The 24,582-nt window shown below is 45.1% G+C and overlaps 1 protein-coding gene across 5 annotated transcripts in view; it reads left to right on the top strand.

Moving 5' to 3' along the window:
* MYBPC3 (myosin binding protein C, cardiac) overlaps positions 1-19,640 on the top strand; it is a 135,507-nt gene extending 115,867 nt beyond the window's left edge. For all 5 annotated transcript variants that reach the window (XM_030559829.1, XM_030559831.1, XM_030559830.1 and 2 more), the window contains 6 exons: positions 10,860-10,999; positions 11,576-11,735; positions 12,301-12,437; positions 15,957-16,143; positions 17,737-17,779; positions 18,321-19,640. In XM_030559829.1, the coding sequence (XP_030415689.1) occupies positions 10,860-10,999; positions 11,576-11,735; positions 12,301-12,437; positions 15,957-16,143; positions 17,737-17,747 (635 nt within the window). In that variant the 3' untranslated portion in view covers positions 17,748-17,779; positions 18,321-19,640. The remainder of the gene's footprint in view (positions 1-10,859; positions 11,000-11,575; positions 11,736-12,300; positions 12,438-15,956; positions 16,144-17,736; positions 17,780-18,320) is intronic.
* The last annotated feature ends 4,942 nt before the right edge of the window (positions 19,641-24,582 follow it).

A 24,582-nucleotide genomic window follows, 5' to 3' on the forward strand; every position in this document is an offset into this window, starting at 1 on the left:
AGGAAGCCACAGCATACCTAGCAATCCACTTAGGTTGGTTTAAGGGTTTGATTTTTCACTATTCTGTAGAATATCATCCCTTACAGACTTCAATTATACAAAACAGTGTTCCACAGTATTGTCCTGTTTCACTTAGCCAATTCATCTCAGTTCTGGCTCTGACAATTTTTTGCCCTAATCTTTGTATCCCTAGGTATTTGTATTCATTACACAGAATTGAAATTTTTATCCATTGCATGACTAGTTGCAACTCTCCCCTCAAACCGATTTTTGAGATGGCTACAAAAATGAAAGTAAAAACGACTGTAGTAGCTGAACACATCACAAACACTGAATAAATCATTCACGATCCCTGTGAGATAGCAGAAGTATCTATATTTTACAGCGTGTGGAAACTAAAGTGGAAATACAATTCTGTACTTTTACCAATCATTTCCCCAAAATTCCAGGAGCCTTTTTAGTTAAATGCATTTAGATGTATTTTCTACTCTGTGTCTGGAATGTGCATTCCAAATCATCACTTCACACTGCTCTTGAGGATGTAGAAGTGTTACCAATAAACAACAGCTGGAGCCATTTGAAACCTCCAAATATAAATAACCCTCGACTCAGTCCTTTGTGATTCTTTTCTATTCATGGTAGTACAGAATTCTCATCTCTTGTTCAGCCGAGCAGTGAGGGGGCTAGAAAATCATTCCGTATGTATCAAAAGGAAAATGAAAACTTAAAATTGGGGGTTGTCTGCATATTGCTGACATTTAAAACAATGTCTCATAATTTCCCTTAACAACTCTATGTACATGTTAAGAAGGATGGAGGAGAAAGTCAATCTTTATGGGACTTCCTGAGTGCTCCAGAGATAAAAGAGCAGTTTTCCATCCTCACACTCTGTTGTTGTCTTGAAAGGAAAAAATGGAGCCATTTCAGCACTTTACAATGGATTCCTGCTATCACTTAGGTAGGACAGTAGCATAGATGCTGGAACTAGGGGTGCAATCCCCTGGCTTGAAATGGTTTCCATTATATACAGGGTTTAGAGTTTGATCCAATGGCCCTCGGCACCCCCACTATAAAAATTGTTCCAGCACCCCTGGACAATAGTATGATCTATGTAGAAATGCCCCGGACAGATCCAGAAATAAGAGCAAGAACTTTCTGCAGTTTACAGGCAAGAGGTGATCATCCTTCAGTGCTACCTTTGTTCTGACTTGGCTTAAACCCAGGCTGGAAGGATGCAGGATATTGGTGATAGATGTGTTTGGAGGCAGCCTGTAGCTAGTTTCTAAGTTAATTTGCTCAAAAATTAGAGGTCAATCAACAAGCAGTAGTTTCAGAAATCTAAATTAAATATAAGTAGGCCAGATTGTGGAATGCTTTAAGATGGATGATAGCTTTCTCTCATCAAAGGTGGTGTGGAGTTGACAATCTCTGTAAGAATCCACAGATGTCTTTAACTAGCCCATGACTGGCATAGATAATCATCAGTAATGAATCAGATTTCTTCCAGCAGTCCTATATTTTCTTGCTATGTGAATGAGCTAAATTCATTGGAAGCGGAAAGGTGTTTTAAGTCTCATGAATAGCTGCTGTTGTCCTGATCTTATAATGTTGACAGATCTTTGAAAGGAGCTTGTTGGTGAGATATGAGGAAGCAGTTTGCGTTAACAAGGTGGTTCACTATCTGGAAAATTTTACAGGGTATTACATGTAAAGTTGATGATATATTAGCTACAGTAGAGAAAAATCTTGTGCTGGAGTTTAACTGCCAGTTTTCTATCAGTGTCATTTGTTTCCTTTCCTACTGCTCCATCTTATCAGAAATCAACAGTGATCTGCTGGGATGAATGCAAGGGTCTTTTAGGTACCAGCGTGGTCAACAACAGAAGCCAGTGTACAAGGTGAAAGTCTCACCAGATCTTCCAGTTCTTGGTTCTTCAGTTGGGTGTAGATTTCACTGAGGATACTTCAGAAATTATCTGGGACTATGAGTTCGTAGAACAGGGGCAGACTACTTATAAAACCTTCTTCCTGCATTATACCTAAGTTTTTATATCAGTTTGAAGGATATAGTGGACTGCCCAAGATAAAGGTCAATCCTTCAATTTCCTTGTCTACATCTAGATAGATGATCCAGTCTAAGGTGTGACTGTGTGTTTTAGTCCTTCATGAGTCACCTGATTATATCATGGGGGTCTGAGAGTGGACATGATAGTGGAAAAGCCTGATGCCATTCTGTACATTTTAAAAGTGGCCAGGTTTGGACTTTGAAGTATTTCCAACAGGAGCAAATTCCAGAGACAAAGCCCTCCCCTACTGGCTTACAGCTCCTGCAAGCTTCATCCCTGTAAAAGATAGCTGAAATGATACAGATGGCAAAGAGGAAATGGGGCTCTCTAAGATAACAAGAACCTGGGGCATATAAGGGCTTTGTAGAAAATCAGCATCTTGAATTTCACCCAGAAGTGACTGTCCGTTATGGAAGAGAGAAACGCACAGGTATAGCATGCTCATGGTAGCCCATCTCTAGCCAGAAGGTGGAGAACCTCATTTTTTACTAGTCAAAACTTCTTGACTAGCTCTAAAGAGTGCATTGCACTCATCTAGCCTAGAGGTATAAATGAGGCACAGATAAACATGGTGGAGAAAGCATATTAAAGTACATATCCTCTTGATCAGCCATGGATGAAAAAGTATTTGCTGTCACTGATAAAAGCTGGGAGTCTGGTGCAGTGATGAATCTAATAAGACCCAAGAGAATGAACCAGTTTAACAGTAGGTGGGCAGATACCCTCTATCAAGAGACAGGTCAAAGGTCCTCAGAATGTTTCTCTCTACCAATCTACATCAACTCAGTATTATTTGGAGTGAATTAAAGCCATCCAAATCACACTCTCTGGCTGATATTTGGACAGCATGGACATGACTGAATACTTTTTAAGACAAGAAATAGATCTAAGTACTGTCTGCAAACTGATAACACTGTAGCCACTATATATCACTTTTCACCAGCTTTATAGAGACTGTGTAAAAGAGCAGTGACAAAACTCAGTCTTGTAGGAGTCAGCTGAGTCACTGGGAGAAAAAGAAGTCACCCACCTTAAGCCTCTGAAAGAAATATGTGGACCCATTCTACAGATCCAAGGAGTTTAAGGATTCTGGATGCTAGAGTTGGCCTGTCATTGCCTTTTCATTGATGTTCCGAGACAGGACGTTAGAGACTTGGCAATATTCAAGTGGAACGCTGGTTTCTTCAACAAGGGCAGGACTACAGCTTGTTTAAATGATGCACTTACCCTCCCATAGGAGAGATATTAACAATCTCTCCAATAAAGTGCTCAAGCATTTCTAAGCGTCTGACCTTCATCAGTCCAGCTAAACATTGATCCAGTGCCTAGGTGGTTCAATACACAGTTCTCAGTGCATGTAAGACCTCTCAATGAGAAACTGATTAATTCAGTCAGAGAAAACTGTGTATAATAAAAGACTGGCAAAAAGAGTTAACTCCCATCCAACATCGCAAAAAGTTCTTGTTTGATTCAAAGTTAAGGTTTGGGTGGTTCCTGTTTTTGTTAAATGGATTGCCTGTCTCTGAACAATATGCAGAAGGATAGCATTAAGAATAGTGCAGGTACCTTAACTGACATTCTTCTTCGAGTGCTTGCTCATATCCATTCCAGTTAGGTGAGCGCGCACCGCGTGCACATTCGTCGGAAGATTTTTACCCTAGCAACACTCGGTGGGTCAGCTGGGCGCCCCCTGGAGTGGCACCACCATGGCACCGGATATATACCCCTGCCGACCCAACTGCCCCTCAGTTCCTTCCTACCGCCCGTGTCAGTTATTGGAACAGTGGAGTGCGGTTTCACTGACCTCCACCTCCCTAGCTACTCGTAGTTCTCTAGTTATTTTGTTGTGTATATAGTTCAAAGTTATATAGTTCTAGTTAATTTTTATTGTTCATAGTTAGTGTATAGTTAAGAGGGGTTCGGGGATTAGCCCCTTCCCCGCATCCGGTGCCGGGGACCATGCCTGGTTCACCGGGTTTCAAACAGTGCTCAGCCTGTCATAAGCCGATGCCAACAGGAGATCCACACGACTCCTGCCTTAAGTGCCTCGGGGAATCTCACCTGACAGATAAGTGTCACATTTGCAAGGCTTTTAAGCCGAGAACAAAAAAAGGAGCGGGACTTTCGGCTAAAGCAGCTCCTCATGGAGGCAGCTCTTACCCCTTTCGCCTTCGGCACCGACCGCTGGTCAATCAGCGGGCAGAAGCCCCTCCTCAGCACCGGACCGTGCCAGTACTGTCAAGGCCTCTCAGCACTGGCTGTCACCGGCATCGAAGTCGACTCGGCACTACTCCCTTTCCCCGAGGTTGAGAAAGCCTAAAACTCCTGCTGCTTCTGTGCCACCTGCACTGCAGCCAGAGAGCTCATCTAAGTTGGATCGCCCGGCACTGACACCTGCCACGGCACTGACGACATTGGCACCGTCGATTCCGGTCCCACGAGGGCCATTGAGTCCGGTGCCTGACAGCTCCCCAGCACACGCCGTGGTTGAGCTTACTATTCCCTCCACACCGGAGACACTCTCAACGGTGAGGGATCTGATTGCCATGACAGAGTTGACGCTGCCTCAACCCCCGACACCACCGGTGCAGGTAATAAAGTCTATCGGCAACCTACCTTGATAAGACCATCCTCTGTCGGCACAGCAGAGCGGCACCATTCACGATCACGGTCCCGCAGACGCTCCAGGTCCCGTCGGCGCTCCCGCTCCCGACGCCACTCGCAGTCCCGGTACCGCTCTCCTCCTCGCGGTCCCCAGTGCCGAGTAGGGCAAGGTCTGCTAGAGACAGAGACTCTGCCCAAGGCTTTTCAGCACCTCCATGGCCATCCAGACACGCATCAGTACCATCCTACGCAGACAGCTCTTATGCTCAGGACCGCAATTCTGATGAGCCCACCAAAGTCTTCCAAGAGACCCAGGCCCAGGACCAAGGACCCCATCAGTGGTCTTTCTGGACACCTTGGGTGTACCACCAGGCCCAAGGTGTACCAGTAGTTCCGTCCCGCTCTGACTCACCAGAGCACCAAGTGCCAGAGGCGACAGTTAGCCGTCCCTCTCCGACTGCTGCGGAGGAAGCCCCAGTTCACCCACCGGACTTCCAGGTTCCTCTGGAGCAGAAGATCACCCAAGAGCAACAGGCCACCCATGACCCGCTCGTCGTCGGCATCTCCTCTTCCTCTTCTCCAGATGAGGCGGTGGCAGGAACATCCTCCTCGGGCCCTCCTCCAATCGACCTGAGAGCCCATCAGGACCTCCTAAGGAGGGTGGCACTCAATATGAACCTCCAGGTGGAGGAGGTCCCGGAGGTAGAGGACCCGATAGTGGACATTCTATCGGTGGATGCCCCCACTAGAGTGGTCCTACCGTTTATTCAGACCATCCAGGCGAATGCCAATATTATATGGCAGTCCCCAGCCTCTATCCCTCCTGCAGCCAGGGGAGTCAAGCGTAAATATATGGTGCCCTCTAAAGGGTACAAGTACTTGTATGTCCATCCTCCTCCCTGCTCACTAGTTGTCCAGTCCGTTAATGAGAGGGAATGCCACGGCCAGCAGGCGCCAGCCCCGAAATCAAACAGTAGGCGAATGGACCTACTCAGCCGCAAGGTGTACTCGGCAGGGGCCCTACAGCTCCAGGTGGCAAATCAACAAGCCTTGCTTAGCCGCTATAATTATAACACCTGGGTGGCAGTGGGTAAGTTTACGGAGCTTCTCCCTCAAGACTCCCGCTAAGAGTTCACTGCCCTCTTGGAGGAAGGGAAAAAGGTGGCCAGAACTTCCCTCCAGGCCTCGTTGGATGCAGCAGACTCAGCAGCCAGGACTCTGGCCTCGGGTGTTGCCATGAGGCGCATCTCATGGCTTCAGGTTTCAAACCTCCCACCGGAGCTGCAGTATACCATTAAGGACTTACCATTTGATAGTAAAGGCCTCTTCTTGAAAAGACTGACCCCAGGCTGCAAAGCCTGAAGGACAACAGGGTCATAATGCACTCTCTCGGCATGCATACACCGGTGACCCAACGCAGGCCTTTCCGTCCCCAGCCTCACTGCCCATACTCTGTGCCTAGACAAAGACAGGCCGAGGTGGTCGCAGACGACCGTCAGGACCCCAAGAGGGCCAAAATCAAGGTCCCTCAAAACCACCACCAGGACCAAAGACGAACTTTTGAAGGTGCGCCCGAGGGCGGCATACCAGTTACAGGCCAGGATCCCTCTCCTCCCTTCTCCAACCGTCTCTCCTACTTCCTCCTGGCATGGTCCCAGTTAACCAGATCGCTGGGTCCTACGCACTGTGGAGTATGGGTACCACCTCCAATTTATTTCAACCCCACCCTCCCACCCTCCAACCCTGTCCCTCTTCAGGGACCCCTCTCACGAGCAATTCCTCTTACAAGAGGTGCAGACGCTCCTCGCCATAGGAGCTATAGAGGAGGTACCGACAGACGAAAGGGGCAAGGTGTTTTATTCCCATTATTTCCTAATAGACTCATAGACTCATAGGTCAGAAGGGACCAATATGATCATCTAGTCTGACCTCCTGCACAAGGCAGGCCACAGAACCCTACCCATCCACTTTTATAACAACCCCTAACCCAGGACTGAGTTATTGAAATCCTCAAAATTGGTTTGAAGACCTCAAGCTGCAGAGAATCCACCAGCAAGCGACCCATGCCCCACACTGCAGGGGAAGGTGAAAAACCTCCAGGGCCCCTGCCAATCCGCCCTGGAGGAAAATTCCTTCCTGATCCCAAATATGGCGATCAGCTAAACCCTGAGCATGTGGGCAAGACTCACCAGCCAGCACCCAAGAAGGAATTCTCTGCAGTAACTCAGTTCCCATCCCATCCAACATCTCCCCGCAGACCACTGAGCAGACTTATCTGGTGATAATCCAAGATCAATTGCCCAAATTAAACTATCCTATCATAACATCCCCTCCATATACTTATCAAGCTTAGTCTTAAAGCCAGAAAAGTCTTTTGCCACCACTCCCCTAATGGTTAGAAACCTTCGTCTAATTTCAAGTCTAAACTTCCTTATATCCAGTTTGTACCCATTCGTCCTTGTGCCTACATTAGTACTAAACTTAAATAATTCCTCTCCCTCCCTAACGTTAACCCCCCTGATATATTTATATAGAGCAAGCATATCCCCCCGCCAGGCTAAACAAGCCAAGCTCTTTGAGTCTGCTTTCATAAGGCAGGTTTTCCATTCCTCGGATCATCCTAGTAGCCCATCTCTGGACCTGTTCCAGTTTGAATTCATCCTTCTTGAACATGGGACACCAGAACTGCACACAATATTCCAGATGGAGTCTCACCAGCGGCTTATATAACGGTACTAACACCTCCTTATCCTTGCTGGAAATACCTCGCCTGATGCATCCTAAAATCGCATTTGCTTTTTTAACAGCCGTATCGCATTGGCAGCTCATAGTCATCCTGCTATCAACCAATACCCCAAGGTCCTTCTCCTCCTCTGTCACTTCCAACTGATGCGTCCCCAACGTATATCTAAAATTCTTATTATTAATCCCTAAGTGCATGACCTTGCACTTTTCACTATTGTATTTCATCCTATTACTATTACTCCAGTTTACAAGGTGGTCCAGATCTTCCTGAATAGTATCCCTGTTCTTCTCCATGTTAGCAATCCCCAAGTCGAAGGGAGGTCTCAGACCTATGCTAGACCTGCGAGGACTCAACCAGTTTATGATAAAGTTGAAGTTCCCCATGGTATCCCTGGGGACCATTATCCCGTCCTTGGATCCTGGAGACTGGTATGCCGCCCTCAATATGAAGGACACGTATTTTCACATCGCCATCTTTCCTCCGCACAGGAGATACCTCCGCTTTGTTGCCAACCGTCAGCACTTCCAGTTTACGGTCCTGCCATTTGGCCTTTCTACAGCCCCAAGGGTATTTACAAAGTGTATGGCCATAGTCGCCACCTACCTCCGCCGATGTCAGATACACGTTTTTCCGTATCTGGACGATTGGCTCATCCGAGGAGCCTCCAAGACACAAGTCACTCAGCATGTGGGCATTGTCAAGGACCTATTCACACGTCTAGGCCTGATGATCAATATAGAAAAATCCACTCTAGTTCCTACGCAGAGGTTAGACTTCATAGGAGCTATCCTGGACTCCAATCTAGCTTACCACAGCCGCGGTTTCAGGCGATGGCAACAATCATCCGAGGTCTACAGAATTTCCAGACGACCTCGGCTCGCACTTGTCTCAGTCTCCTGGGTCACATGGCTGCCTGCACGTTTGTAAACACGCCAGGCTCTGCCTTCGTCCTCTCCAAGTTTGGCTCAACTCGGTATACCACCCAGGCAGGGACCTGATAGACATGATAGTCACCATTCCCTCGAGCACCCTAGGCTCCCTGGAATGGTGGCTAATTCCCTCCCTGCTGTGTGCAGGGATGCCGTTCCATCCGCCCCAACCCTCAATGTCCCTGACGACGGACGCGTCATCTCTCGGCTTGGGTGCTCACCTCGGTCACCTTCATACTCAAGGCCTTTGGTCTTCTCAGGAGCTTGCATTACACATAAATGTCCGAGAACTGAGAGCAGTCCGCCTGGCGTGCCAGGCGTTCCAGCAACTGTTGCGAGGCTGTTGTTTCTCAGTGTTTACAGAAAACACAACAGCCATGTACTACATAAACAAACAGGGAGAGACACGGTCCTCCCCCCTTTGTCAGGAGGCCATCCAACTCTGGGACTTTTGCATAGCCCACTTGATAGATCTGGTAACATCCTTTCTCCCAGGCGTTCGGAACACCCTGGCGGATCGACTCAGCAGGTCTTTCCTGTCTCACGAGTGGTCGATCTGCCCAGACGTTATGCATTCTGTTTTCCAGAAGTGGGGATTTCCCCACATAGACCTGTTCGCTTCCCGTGAGAACAGGAAATGCCAGATGTTCTGCTCCTTCCAAGGTCTCTCCCTGGGATCGATCTCAGACGCTTTCCTGATGCCGTGGAAGAGCCAGCTCCTTTATGCCTTCCCACCATTCCCACTGGTTCACAAGGTCCTGCTGAAACTCCACAGGGACAGGGCACGAATCATCATGATCGCTCCAGCATGGCCCAGGCAGCACTGGTACACCACGTTGCTCGACCTGTCGATAGCCAACCCAATTACCCTGCCACTCCACCCAGACCTCATAACTCAGGACCACGGCAGGCTTCGCCACTCGGACCTGCAGGCTCTTCACCTCACGGCGTGACTGCTGCATGGCTAAACCAGTCAGAGTTACGTTGCTCTGAATCAGTACGACAAGTTCTCCTGGGTAGCAGAAAGCCTTCCACCCAGTCAACGTACCTGGCCAAGTGGAAGCGTTTCTCCTGCTGGTGCGAAACACTTAATCTTACTCCCACTGAGGTCTCGATCCCCTCTATTTTGGACTACCTCTGGTCTCTCAAACAGCAGGGCCTAGCAGTATCATCACTGAGGGTACACTTGGCAGCCATCTCTACCTTCCACCCAGGCAAAGGTGATTGTTCTGTATTCTCACACCCTGTGGTTTTGAGGTTCCTCAAGGGCTTGGAGTGCTTATATCCTCAAGAACGCTGCCCAGCTCCGACCTGGGACCTCAACCTGGTTTTAACCAGACTTATGTCTCCCCCATTTGAGCCGTTAGCAACCTGCTCGCTGCTATACCTGTCTTGGAAGACAGCTTTCCTCATAGCCATACATCGGCCAGACGAGTCTCCGAGCTTAGGGCTCTTACGGTGTATCCGCCGTACCTTGTGTTCCACAAAGACAAGGTGCAGTTGCGACCACACCCGGCTTTCCTCCCTAAGGTGGTTTTGGCCTTTCATGTTAACCAGGACATCTTTCTCCTGGTCTTCTTCCCGAAGCCACACTCAACGCGACGGGAGCAACAACTGCACTCCCTGGACGTCTGTAGAGCGCTCGCATTTTATACTGAGTGGACTAAACAGTTTTGTAAAACACCCCAACTCTTTGTCGCGGTAGCAGACCGAATGAAAGGCCTACCTGTTTCCTCTCAGAGGATCTCATCTTGGGTGACGGCGTGCATCCGCACTTGTTATGATTTGGCTCATATTTCCCCAAGCCCCATCACTGCGCATTCTACCAGGGCTCAGGCTTCATCTGCCACCTTCCTGGCTCGTGTACCTATCCAGGAGATATGTCGCGCAGCTACCTGGTCCTCGGTCCACACCTTTGCTTCAAGAGATGATGCAGCCTTTGGCTCAGCAGTTTTGCATTCTGCCACATCTCACTCTGACCCCACCGCCGAGGTAAGGCTTGGGAATCACCTAACTGGAATGGATATGAGCAAGCACTCAAAGAAGAAAAGACGGTTACTCACCTTTGTAACTGTTGTTCTTTGAGATGCGTTGCTCATATCCATTCCAAACCCGCCCTCCTTCCCCACTGTTGGAGTACCCGGCAAGAAGGAACTGAGGGGCGGTTGGGTCGGCAGGGGTATATATCTGGCGCCATGGTGGCTCCACTCCAGGGGGCGCCCAGTCGACCCACCGAGTGTTGCTAGGGTAAAAATCTTCCAACGAACGTGCACGCAGCACGCGCACACCTAACTGGAATGGATATGAGCAACACATCTCGAAGAACAACAGTTACAAAGGTGAGTAACCGTCTTTTTTTTTTATTTTCATGTTTTAATTTTCAACTTTCCATAAAACAAGTGTTTTACTTTGGGATAATTAAACAACTTAGTTTTTTTCCTGCTTGGAAGGAAATGCTGAAGATCAAAGATCCTGAAACAAGAACTGAGTTTGTCTGACTTGTTTCCTCTGTAGACAAACCTGGTCCACCTCAGAATGTGAAAATTATAGATGTGTGGGGATTCAACGTCGCTCTGGAGTGGAAACCACCCCAAGATGATGGCAATGCTCAGATCTCGGGGTACACAATCCAGAAGGCTGACAAAAAGACAATGGTGAGAGACACTGAGGCTTGCCAATAATTCCTAAAGTCACTGAAATTGGGCAGGATGAATAGGGCCAGGTAGAGCATGGAAGTAAGATGCTGAACCAGAAACTACATATTCACTTTCAGGGCTTGTGTCAATTGACATGATTTTTGATCTTGTTATGAACAGACATGTTGAAATTGAGTAGAGTCATGTTGATTTCATCTGTGATTATGGGCACTAAAGCGGTCTCTGAAGACTTAGGTAGACAGACTTACACTAGTTTACAAAGTTTTATATGCAGTAACCATAAGGGATAGAAACTTTTGTGTTTTATGCAAGTACATATACAATTTTCTGCCAAAATGAACATCCAAGTAAGAAAATAGGTAAGGTTTTAATTTCCCTTAAAGGAATCTGTGTGCTCTCACTTACTCTATCAGGAATTGTTATCCATTCCCAAAATCATTGTTACTTGGTAGGCTGTCTTCTTCACTAATACTGACAAGGAAGGTCTGCATACCACAACTAGCACCATCTCTGACCCTTTAAACCTTTTTCAAGATGTTAGAAAAAGTAGACTAATGTACAGTCTCATTATAGGAATGGTACACTGTTTTTGACCACTATCGACGAACCAACTGTGTCGTGTCAGACCTGATTATGGGGAATGAATATTATTTCCGTGTCTTCAGTGAAAATTTGTGTGGACTGAGCGAAACTGCTGCAACAACTAAAACTCCTGCCTACATAAAAAAGACAGGTAACACACATTCTTCAAAACAAAGGTCACAAAAACTGACTCATGGATAAGCCACAGTTAGCAAGTTGAGTAATGCATTATAGACAGGAGAGTACAGAATTTCTGGCATAGGAGCAGAGACCTTTTCATTACTTAATACTGGGCACTTACAGCTTCTAATCTTTTAGACTCCTTATTAGACTGCGACATTTTTCTTTATTTCCAGCCACAAGAATCATGAATCAGGCTCCCAGAAGTCATTACATTAAAAACAAATTTTGGGGTTCTTATCTTCTGGGTTTTGAGTCTTTAGAGTTCATGCTTTCAAGCTTTTCCATGCAACCCTGAAGGCTAGAAACTTATTTTTTAAATGAAAACAGATTCTCACATTATCCTAGGACTCCAGGAGCTAGGGCTTTTAGGAAATAATATCTCATTACATCACAAATGTTTGCAACGCTGATGTTTTAACACTACTGCTTTCCTAAAACAGCATAGATAAAATAAAATTACAAGTAGACTGTGTTGACTAGGCAAGATTTAAGACAAAATTCTTACTAGATTACTCTGTTTGTTTGAATTGCAGGCACCATTTATAAACCACCCAGTTACAAAGAGCATGACTTCTCTGAAGCCCCCAAATTCACTCACCCCTTAGTAAGCCGTTCTGTGATCTCTGGATACAATGCTACGCTCAGCTGTGCTGTAAGAGGAAGCCCCAAGGTACAGGTTACACTAGTTTTCATCTATATAATTATGACAAGTCAAAAGCCTACTATAACTATCCTAAAATCCATGCCAGCTTCATGTAATTACACTGTTCTAATTACTGATCTACATTATAGAACACCAATTCCAATCCATACTATCCCTCCACACCCTAGAAGTAAATAGTGTTCCTGTGAAAAACCCGAACACCAACAAAAGCAATACAGTGATACAGCATGAAACCTAAGTTTTTAAATGCCCAAGTCAGGAAGCTGAAAATTACAGTTGGCATAGCAATGTTTACTCCAGCCCCTTCCATGTATATATTATAATTAGGTCTTTCAGCACAGCAAAGGACAACGCAACATACTATTCACTTCATAGAATGCAAAGGAAATACAACTTTTTCTATTACCTACAGTGCACCTGTGTAACTTTGTGTTTCTGAATGCATATTGTGTGATCAAGTAGTAAAATACCCTGCTATAATTTGTATGCGCAAGGGGACAGCATTAAAAAAAAAAAAAAATCTCAGGCAGGGGACACTATCTTCACTCTCAATTATTTGCTGAGCTCTATTCAGGGTGAACTGTACTTTGTACCGATATTAGGAAAAAACATCAGAAAGAATATCTGCCACTGACTGAGGGCTGGTCTACATTATGGGGGAAAATCGATCTCAGATAACGCAACTTCAGCTACGTGAATAATGTAGCTGAAGTCAAAGTATCTAAGATCGAATTACTCACCGTCCTCATGGCGCAGGATCGATGTCTGCGGCTCCCCATGTCAACTCTGCAACTCCGTTGGGGTTGGTGGAGTTCCAGAATCGATATAAGAGCGTTCAGGGATCGATATATCGCGTCTAGATGAGATGCGATATATCGATCACCGAGCAATCGATTGCCAGCCGCCGATATGGCAGGTAGTGAAGACGTAGCCTAAGATTAGATTCAATCTCTGAAAGCAGACTGAACAGGGGGGAAAAGGGCCTTATACACACACAAGAAATGTACTATGCTAAATAACAATTTTTCCTCCTCAATCAACTAAAACTCATCTTATATCCAATACACAACTGTTCCAGTTACCAGTGATTTTCACTAACACCCCATATTAGGCTTTCTGTGGTTGTTAAATGAGTCAGTCATTTGAATCCCAGGTTGGATGATTCTCCCTCCCAAGTTAGCACAATTGATGCAAACCCCTGCTCATCCTTCCATCCCGCAGTGTAGTCACTCCAAAGTGGCTTTTCTAAGACACCTTTCTGCACCTGCAATGCCAATTGTATGCTTGCCAGACGACACATAAAAATGGCTCTGTACACACTGTATAGCTGTTCTGCATCTTTTTCACAGGCAACGCTTCCCGGTGATAGAGCTTTGACATTTTGGATAACTCTATACTATCAAAGATATCTCAGGTATAAAGTGCATTCCATGAACATGCTGCCACTGGGCAGAAGCCAATATTCATGCCCAGATAGCACTGTGACATGAGGTGGAATTCCAGAAAGAGCAAGAGGGCTATTGACAAAAATATACGGGTGGACAAAGTTGTTCAAGAACAGTAAAACTGCAGGTGTCATTAATATGATTCAGCATGACTAGTATGGATGCAAAAGACTTGTCAAACAGACAACGCCAAAGACATACAATAACAAAATGTAGATCTCAAAGCACTTTACAATGGAGATCAGTATCATTATTCTAATTTTACAGATGAAGACACTGAGGCCCAAGGCTGCTAATTTTAAAAACAAAACAGATGTCACAAAGGTTTAGTTCTTACTGTTTAATCCTAGTGCTGCATTAAAGATTCCACTAAGTTTAGAGACAGAGGATAAACATGGGTCACAGTACAAGAAACATTATTTTCATTTAAATTTTTATTCCACCATCTTGGTTGCAAAAATAGAAGACCTTCTTTAGTCCACACTGCAATCAGAAGGGGAAAACATATCAGACACAAACATGCTTGATTAGCTGCATATATGCAGCTATCAATACTATGCACTACAACTGACATTAGGGAGACTTTCCCTCCTGTACTCACAACGCTTCCCCTCCTGGAACCCAGGCAGCATGAAAGAAAAGGAGGAAGCAGAAGGGTGACATGCAGGGTGGAAGAAGGAGAAACAGGCTGGGGGATAGGAGCAGAAGTGGACAGGGACAGACTTGGGGGATTTAAGCACAGGGGGACAGAAGCAGGGGAGATGGTAGGGGATACAAGTAGAAGGGAACAGGGACAAAAGAATCTTTAACAGCCACAGAACACTCCCCTACAAAACCCAAAATTGAACTCAGGATTCCAAAGTCCCAACATTCCTCTGTTCTCAGCAAACAGCTAGCAAACTCACTGATAACATCTGTATCTCATGCCTATCTAGTGCCCACAGTCTACCAGGAACTGAGATACCTCAAATGGTAGAGATCTGTGGTGAGGATTTAAAAGTGGAATCCTAGTGGTAAACCACACATAGATTAATATGGTTCCACATGGAGCTTTTTTTTTCCATTTGCTTTTTTAAAAACCTAGGAAATTACATGCAAGATAAACTATGTTTAAAGATTGTAAAGGTTCAACCCAAAAGCTAGGAAATGCCAGAACTCAGACTGACCATGCAACCTTAATTCAGCCCTCTTATGTTTATACATTTATATAGCCTTTAATTACATAATCACATGCTCTTTCCCTACAAGACCTTTGCCTCATTCAGTGAACAAGATTGATGGTGCTCAGGGTTTTGCAGTAAACAAGTCTGTTTTCTGCAGGAAATTGGAAGGTGTACAGTGAATGAGGCAGCAACTTCAGGAGGATGATCTTGTAGTTAAGATACCTGAATACCATGATGGAGAACTGAATTCTACCCCTTCATCTGCCATAGTTACCCACAAGTTTCATAGTTTGTGTGTTCCTCCTTTTCTGGATGCCCAACTTGAGACACCAGAGGCCTGATTTGCATAAGTGCTGATCACTTTCAACTGAAGTCAATTGAAGCTGTGCTTTGAACATGATATGAAGTGCTAATTCTGCTGAAAAAAAAAACCAGCCCCTAGATATCTCAAGTTAGGCAAAATTAGAAGACCTTACAATTTTGGTCTAAAATATCTCTGTGCCTCAGTTCCCCATCTGTAAATGGAACTAATATGATCGTATCATCTCATAGGTATGCTGTGTGGATAAATCCATTCATTTTTGTAAAGCATTCAGATGTTATGGGGCTGAGCACCCAAAAAAAAAAACCCATGAGGAAATTAATAATTCTGTAGTCAGTGCAGGGTTTGGATAGTGTGCAGTAAACAAGGTACAGAGCCACATAATGAAGATAAAAAGAAATATTGAATAGCTACGTTATCTATTTCCTGAGCATTGTCCATCTTATGTAGTGAATGAGTGGGGGTTCCATGAAAACAATAGTATGTAATCATGTAATTAAAAATAGTATCATAATGCACCCAACGGGGCTGTATTAAGGTTACACAGGCAGCCATAAATCTACAACTTCCTAACTTTTGTTTTTATGTTCTTCAGCCAAAGATATTCTGGTACAAGAACAAAGTAGATCTCTCTGGAGATGCCAAGTATCGTATGTTCAGTAAGCAAGGGGTACTGACCCTGGAGATCCGAAAGCCCAGTCCCTTTGATGGAGGCTTTTACACCTGTAAAGCTGTGAATGAATGTGGTGAAGCTGAAATAGAGTGCAGATTGGATGTCAGAGGTAACCAGATTTCTGTAAACAATATTCTCCTTTAAATGAATGGATAATTAATTTCTCCAAAAATCATAGCTTCCCTTTAAGCAAAAATTGTTGATATCTGGGGTGGGGGGCAGAAGCTAAAGTTTATTGAATAAGTGAATGTCTCCATAGGAACAGGTGAACATATGGCAGAATTCTGTGGTCGAACTTTGTTATATGTTAGGTACTACAGGACAAGAAGATGGGAAGCTATTAAGCTCGCATGTTTAATATTCCAGAAAAGGCATAAGACATTGGAATGAATGTCACAAGCTGAACTGATAAACTGTATGCTGTGGACAACAGCACTGTTCTATAGACCAGGGGTTCTCAAACTTCATTGCACCGTAACCCGCTTCTGACAACAAAAATAACTAGATAACCCCAGGAAGTGGGACCAAAGCCTGAGCCCTGCTGCCCCAGGGCACGGGGGTGCCAAAGCTGAAGCCTTAACCCCACCACCCTGGGCAGGGGACCAAAGCTGAAGCCCAGGGCTGAAGCCGAAGCCTGAGCTCCGCCGCCCAGTGCTGACGCCCTTGGGCTTTGGACCTAGGCAGTGGGGCTCAGGCTTCAGCCCTGGACCCCAGCAAGTCTAACATCAGCCCTAGCAACCCCATTAAAACAGGCTCATGACCCACTTTGGAGTCACAACCCATAGTTTGAGAACCGCTGCTATAGACATTATTCTACATTTCAAAACTGAAATTCCTAAGAGACTCAAAAGTGATGAGATATGATAGCTGTCAAAAATATGTAAATATAAGGCCTGTTACTTTATAAACAATTATAAAAAGGGATATTGATCACTTATTTTCACTACTAGCTGAAGTCAGGCAAACACTGCAAAAGGGAACATGTTAGGCTAAATATTGTTAGAATGCTTTGCATACAATTGAATTTCAGAAACAGAACAAACTGCCAACAAGGATGCGTGTAGAATAGCTATTGGTTGAGATGTGCCTTCTGTACAGGGAGATTGACTTCTTCTGATCCAAATGGTATTATATCATTCAAAACTGTTGTGTACAAACAAAAAACCTAGAAAAAATATGGTGCAACTATGTTCCAATATAAGGACAAAAACTTGGTAATCTGAAAACAAAAACAACAAGAGTGACTGTAGTTCATCTCAATGGAGAAAATAAATACAGTGTTCTTTTTTAAAACTAATAATAATATGGCCCGAGAAGTAAAAGGTGGTAGACGGCCACTAGAGATAAGGTCACTCTTTTCACATGTAGTTGCAGAAGAAAGCATTTTAGTGACAGAACAGTTGCAAGTAAATACACATGACCGCATTAAATGTTTGGAGGCCTATAAGATGAGAACTCCCTGTTAAATATGGAAAAATAGTTAAAATGTAGTAATTGAAATTTTAAGTCCTCTTTTTATTGGAGTCTGTCTTGGGCATATTAAGTCTCCTCATGATTGTAAGGGAGAAAATGATCACTGTAAAATTCTCTCTCTCTCTTCCCCCATCCTCTTTTTTAAGCTTTAATTAGTGTCATGTCTTAATTTTTCAGTTCAGCTTCTATGGTGTGTCTCACTGTCTCTTAATTCTTTTACCTCCTCCAGCACCTCAGTAAAACTCTAAACCTTAGTTCATCAGCAATTCAAGGTATGAATCAAAATGACTTAAGGAAAATATTTAGTAGCACTGGGTAAAATAATGATGAATAATAGCTGGGTAGATAGAAAACTGGTCCATGCAGAGCCATTTATTAAAATCCAGTTTATGGGTCAAATCAATCAGACTTTTTTTTTTAAATCACTGCATTTATTGTATTCCTGCAAAGTGCCTTTTTTAGACTCCCATTCAAGTTAGAGGGCATTGAAGGCTCTCCTGCTCCACACAGGCTTAAACAATTTGTAAGGATAATGGAATGATCCTACTGGGGCATTTCCTTTTTAATTCACTGAAAGTTGTTTGTGTAGGAGAACCATAGCAGTGGTTTGATGTGCATCACTAATTAGTACAAGGCTAATTTGTAATACAATGTCTGGATGTAGTAGTTTAAGAATCGTGTTAAGTTTAAAAATTGTTGTTCATACATATATCTGAAAGTGTACAATGCACTTTAAACTTTTAAAAATAGAATGGTTATCATAAACATCACACTTGTTTGTGACCAACCTCTCTCCTTCTCTTTCTGTCTCAGGTGGTTTTGGGGTTGGAATTTGAAGAGAAGGAAAGGAAAAAAGAGAAAATTGAATAACGGGTAGACCCATGTACAGCTAAAGCTCTGCTCATCTTTAAGTGTCATTTAATGAGGGAGGAAGATGTTCTGTTTAGTTACACAGTTTCATATATTTCCCTTCTCAGAATTTTTGAAGTGTTATTGTCCCTAATAACCATGCAGGGGAAATAGAAATATTTTCCCCATTAACACTAGAGATTCTCCTTTAGGACAGAAACATTAAAGCTAAATGCAAAACTGATCCACCACCCCTCAGGTATGAAGTGAGCACAAACGCTAACATCAACTCTCCAATGCTAAAATAAATCCTATCTTTTTACTCTTTTGTCACTTTCAGAATTCTAAAATTCCTGATGGGAATCTTGTATTGCTCAGAAATATTACAGATAGGAAAATCCTAGCAGGTCATTTGTTCTAGTGCTTCAACTTTATCACCCTCACAGGATCCTAGATAAAAGAGAGACCTCACAGGGCTCTCTTTCCTCTTCCAACCTCCAATATCTGATTCTCAAAATGTTTACGTCTGTGGATTCAGGAAGGCATCTACAGATCCCAACTTGTCCACAGAACACTATTTGAGAATATCTGGTCTAGGCTATTGCACTGCTTGCTGTACATATGATAGTCCCTGCTAACTATTCACTAATCATCTTCTGGTTTGGTAAATTACACTAGCATGAACTCTTGTTTTTCAGATGTTACTACAACACATTATGAAAGAACTCAAATTCAAAACTAGTTTTCTGTCTCAGGAGAGACGTTGAAAAATGCAATCACGAAGTAAGGCATACAAGACTATTTCAAACCCCAAAGCTTAGGATGAATTCAGCAAAAGCTTATTTTAATTTTGTATCATTTGTGGTTTTTCAAAGTTTATAAACTATTTTTACATGTTTTTCCAGACAGTTATGTTCTTTAGTTAGGTTTCTGAATTTGTTTTAAAAAAAAACAAACCCTCTTGCGCCAACAGAGTCTCCTGCTTCTAATGTGCTAGTTTTCACTATGTAATCTTTTTCAGCTTATAGTGGTAATTAGAAGCCCCTGACTTGGTATTGCTCTCCTTTTACACTGGCATGAAACGAGAAGGCAGGAAGAGGAAACCCATCCAGGAAGAGAGGCTTTATCAAAGAACTACATCAGTTTCTTCATATTAATACTCAGTGCTCCTGTTCTCCCCTCTAAGATGTTCCTCTATTGATGGATGGGTATTTCTGACTCAGCAGATTGATTGTACTACACTGTGAAGTACATCTTCATAATAAAGATACCTGTGCAGTGACAGCTGGATTAAGTTGTATTTTATTCACATATCAGAACATGGAGAGATGTATAAGCAACAATTCTCCTAAAACAAGAAGTGCTTTTGTGATATCTTCTGTGAACTTTATAACTATGTTAGAGTTAGAAAACTTCAGTTAAAAATATTGTGCAAAAATATTTACATTTTCTGACCAGCTCTCTCATTTATCTGAATCTACTAGATACCACACACAGGGCCAGCGCTTCCATTTAGGCGACCTACACGGTCACCTAGGGCACCAGGATACGGGGGGGCAGCATTTTTCCGCCCTTGGCGGCAATTCGGCGGCGGGGGGGGGTTGTCCTTCCGCGCTCCGGGTCTTCAGCATCAATTCTGCGGCGGGTTCTTCACTCGCTCCAGGACCCGCCGCCGAAGTGCCCTGAAGACCGGGAGTGTGGAAGGACCCCCGCCTAGGGCGCCAAAAACCCTGGCACCGCTCCTGACGACACATTCAAGTTGAGACATTCCATGTCATAAAGAACTTACAAATTGAATGTAAAGTGGACTCAAACCATCACCTCTGGCAACCATATTGACAGTATCTGTAGAAAAGAAAGGACTAAATTATAAACAGCAGCTTAACGTTTTAGCCTGAAAGAGGTCAAAGTGCTTTACAAACTGTGTTAATTAATATTTGAAAGGTGCTCTGAATTATTGTTCTGGAGAAGTAGTAAACTCATCCTGTATTTTAACGCAAGATTCAAAACTCACAAAACTAACTCATGGTCCTGAAGAAGATGACACTTTCCCATTGAATTATACTCACACTGATTTTATGAAAGACAAGGGGATGTTCACTCACTATGACAGCTCCATCAGCAGTGGCAAGAAATGCATTTCCCTTGACACTTTCATCAGAGATATGTTTGTTACCTACACATCTTCATGAAATTCCACTATATAAATGTCAGACTAGAAAATTCAGATAACTCAGATAACAGTGATAGTACTGTCAAACGGCGTAAGACAAAAAGATAGCCAAACCTGCCCTGCGCCTGACGGCCTCACCATCTAGTACATGTGAAGTCTAGACACTAACAATAGCTAGTGCATAGTCTCCTTTAACTAAGTTGGTTGAGCTGCTGCCTTTGGATTTTCAGTTCCTGGAGTACAAAACCAATTGGGATGGGTTACTCACACAATTTTAGTGGCTCTTCTTAAGATAATGCAGTTCTATGACAGGACAGACATGAAATAGCATTTGCTTGTGAAATTCTCAAACAATAATAGGGGGCAAATTTAACAGTGATCCAAATGGGTTAAAATAAGTAGACATCATAATATAGTTAAGTTTCCAAAAGCAAAATACTGATTTTAATACCAAAATGCTAGCCACTCCTCAGACTGAAAAAATGCTGCCAGCTTGATGCTCGTTTAAGCACTGATTGACATGCCATGTGGCATGTCTACCCACACATCACAAACCTAGCTAGCTAAGAAAATATCATAAACACATTCCACTACCACCATTCACCACAGCCTACTTCCAGCAACGGAACCACACAGAAAATTTTTCTGACAAATGGTCTTCTGTGTGCAATCATCTCCATGCTGCCAAGTCAGACTGCAAATCAAGACTGACATCCTGTGGTCCCTCTGAATGTCTGGGAAATTGCTCCTCCACCCCACCCCCTAGTAGGGTGACCAGATGTCCCAATTTTATAGGGACAGTCCCGATTTTGGGGGCTTTTTCTTATATAGGCTCCTATTACTCCCCATCCTGTGTCCTGATTTTTCACACTTGCTGTCTGGTCACCCTACCCCCCAGACAACAATTCCCCTTCCATTCACTCCTTTCTTCTATTTAAAACTATTAGATAAAGCAATAGCTTTTACAATACAGAGGTAAAGTTCCTGTGGATTCTACTTTCTATCAAACATTGTCAAGGACAGAGCGAGGCATTTCTTTGTTCTTATCGATGGCCTTTAACTTTGGACTCTCCTCATGAAACACAATATAGACAATTTTAAATTCATCCTAAAAATTAAGTATCTATTTATATATCATGTGGTTTATTTGCATTTCTAAAGCAAGTAGCACCACGCTAATGAGTTCAACCTCCATTGTCGTCAATGGCCCCATTAAAACCTGGCGGGCCAGGCACGTCCCCCAGCGGCAGGGGCAGGGCGGGGCCCCGCGTGAGTACCGCAGGAAGCGCGGGAAGCTGGCCAGGAAGCGGGAATCAAGACGGTTCCTCACCTCGCTCAGCCTCCTTGTGACAGGCGGAGCCGGCGGCCCCTGGGTGTTCCCGGGGAAAGAAACGGGCCGCCCTGGGACTCCCCCGCCCACGCTGCCCGGAGAGGAGCCTGGTGGCACTTGGAGATAGCGCGCGCCCCCTATAGGCGAAAGACCGCAGTCAATCAGTACCCCAAGCCGCAAGCCAGAGAGACGCAGGAACGGGGGCTGCGCATGCGCGTGGACGACACTGCAGCAACCGGGTGGCCGCGGCGCACGTTGGAGAGCCGGTGTGTGCGTGCGCCTCGAGGACATCACCCCAGGGCGGGGCTGCTAGAGGGAGTGCGCAAAGGGGCCGTTCAAAGAGCCGCGTGGGACAGCCTCACACTGCAGCTCCTCCCACCCCCAGGTCATCTAGGGCTTCCTCGCCCCACCCTCACCCTTGAGATCAAAAATAGTCACAGGCCCGTGCTAATGCTGCAGACAAGAAACCTGGGGCCTCCCCAAACACCCCACCAAGCCTGGACCCTAAACCCACCAGTATCTAAATTCTGTGAACCCGGGACTGGCTCCCCCTTGTGGAGAACGGGTCAGGACGCTTCTACCCATCAGGAGATGCAGAAAACAGCCTCCACTTTAAACCATTCTTGCCTTGATTGTTCCTGTAGTCACGGTTTCCAGGTGCCCACGATTGCTGCTGGACAGGTCATCCACAGCCTGCTATGACCAGAAGCCTTGAAGGGCTTGAGGAAGTTTTTAATAGTGTATATTGGGTTAGTATTCAGAGACCCCAACCTTGGCCAGGGTCCCATACGGACAAATATAAAAAGATGAGGCTCCTGATCTCGCTTAGGTAGTGAAAGAAACAAAAGTCTTTCTTAACAGTCTGGTACAGAAAAATGGGAAGGAAAGTAGAATGAAGGAGATGGAAACAGATACAGGGAAGGTTCGTCTTAGTAACAGTTTGAAGCTGATTAACATTACTCATGGGCTAGTAACAGACCTGTCGGGATCCAGATCTACGTAATTTCCAGTGAGGAGTCTGGTGGCACCTTAAAGACTAACATATTTATTTGGGTATAAACTTTCATGGGTAAAAAATCCACCCACTTCTTCAGATGCAATGCACACTTCCCTATAGCGCCCCCTAGTCCACAAGCAGAACCAGGAAGTCCCTTATAATTTAATGTGACAGCTTGTACTATGAGTAAGGCTATGTTTATGTCATGAGACCTCTGTGACATTGTTTCAGCCCCAGAGGCTGAGGGATTGGAGCTGGCAGCCATCAGGGCCCAGGAAGGATTCCAGCAAAAGGGGACAGCCTCCTCATGGGGCCCTCTGCAAGACTCTAGTGACAGGCGACAGCCTCCTGAGGGGACCCGCCTCAGGGTGCCAGAGATGGGTGACAGTCTCATGCAGTAGGGGGGAAGGGGGTGCCTTAGGCAAGCGACTGGGGATGGCCTGTTTTCTCTTTGGGAAATATGGTCACCCTGCAACTCCCAGCTGCCATGGGTGGAGGGGAGCACCCCTGCAGCTTCCAGCTACCGCAGACAGAGGGGTACCCCACAGCTCCCAGCCCAGGGGAAACCATGGACCCGCAGCAGCAAAAGTCATGGACAGATGACAATTTCTGTGATTTTTTTTTTTTTGGCCTGTGATCTGCCCACAGGGCTGGTTCCAGGGCTTTTGCCACCCCAAGTGGCGGGAAAAAAATAAAAACCACAATCGTGATTGGCGGCAGCTCCACTACGCCGCTTTCTTCTTTGGCGGCACTTTGGCAGCAGGTCCTTCCCTCCAAGAGGGACCCACTGCCAACGAGCCCGATATGTCGCCCTTTGCTCTTGGCTTCCCCAAGCACCTGCTTGCTAAGCTGGTGCCTGGAGCTGGCCCTGCCTGTCCGTGACTTTTGCTGAAAATAACCATGACAAAATCTTAGCCTTACTTTTGAACACAGTGTTCAATGCACCACATGGGACAACCTGCAAAGGCAATACTAGTTGACTCCAGATTCAGTGCAAGTGCAAACTTGTGCTCTGGAGCCCCTTGCTCATCTGTAGGAATCTCTGCAAGAGCTGAGGCTTCCCCCATTGCTGCTCCAAGTCATCTTCCAGGCTGCCATGGAAACATTATCAGGCATTGTTTACTTTCTAGTCATGTGTAGGTTAATATTAATACAGACGTCATTGTTGGACTGTTCCCCACACTAGTTGCCTTTCTGGGCTCCAGGGCCCCATCTTGACACTTATTTCTCAGAATTTATCTTAAGCATTTCACCTTGGTACTCCAGTGTTCTGGTGTGTCATTAGTTTTCAGTATGCTGTTAGTTTCCTTAGCCCCTCAGACAGTGGCAGATTAATAAATTTGCCACCCCTAGGCACTCAAGAAAATGCCGCCTCTGCCTCCCCCCCCCTGCGCCAGCTTACCTCTGCTCCCCCACAGCAAGCGTGGGAGGGAGTGGGGAGAAGGGGAGTTATGGCATGCTTGGGGAAATGGCGGAGGTGGGAGTGATGGTGAGCTGGGGTAGGGGGCAGGGAGTGGTTCCCTGCCCCCCCCCCGAAGAGTTACTCCCTGTGCCCACCAGCCCCAGGTCACCTCCGCTATCCCCCAAGTGCTGATACTTGTTTCTCCCTCCCTCCCAGCGCTTTTGCGCGGCAAGCCTGGGAGGGAGGGGGGAGAAGGGGAGTTGTGGCGCACTCGGGAAATGGCAGCGGTGGAGCGGAGGTGAGCTGGGATGGGGAGCAGTTCTC

This window comes from Gopherus evgoodei, chromosome 4, assembly GCF_007399415.2.
Source record: "Gopherus evgoodei ecotype Sinaloan lineage chromosome 4, rGopEvg1_v1.p, whole genome shotgun sequence".
Taxonomy (NCBI): Eukaryota; Metazoa; Chordata; order Testudines; family Testudinidae; genus Gopherus; species Gopherus evgoodei.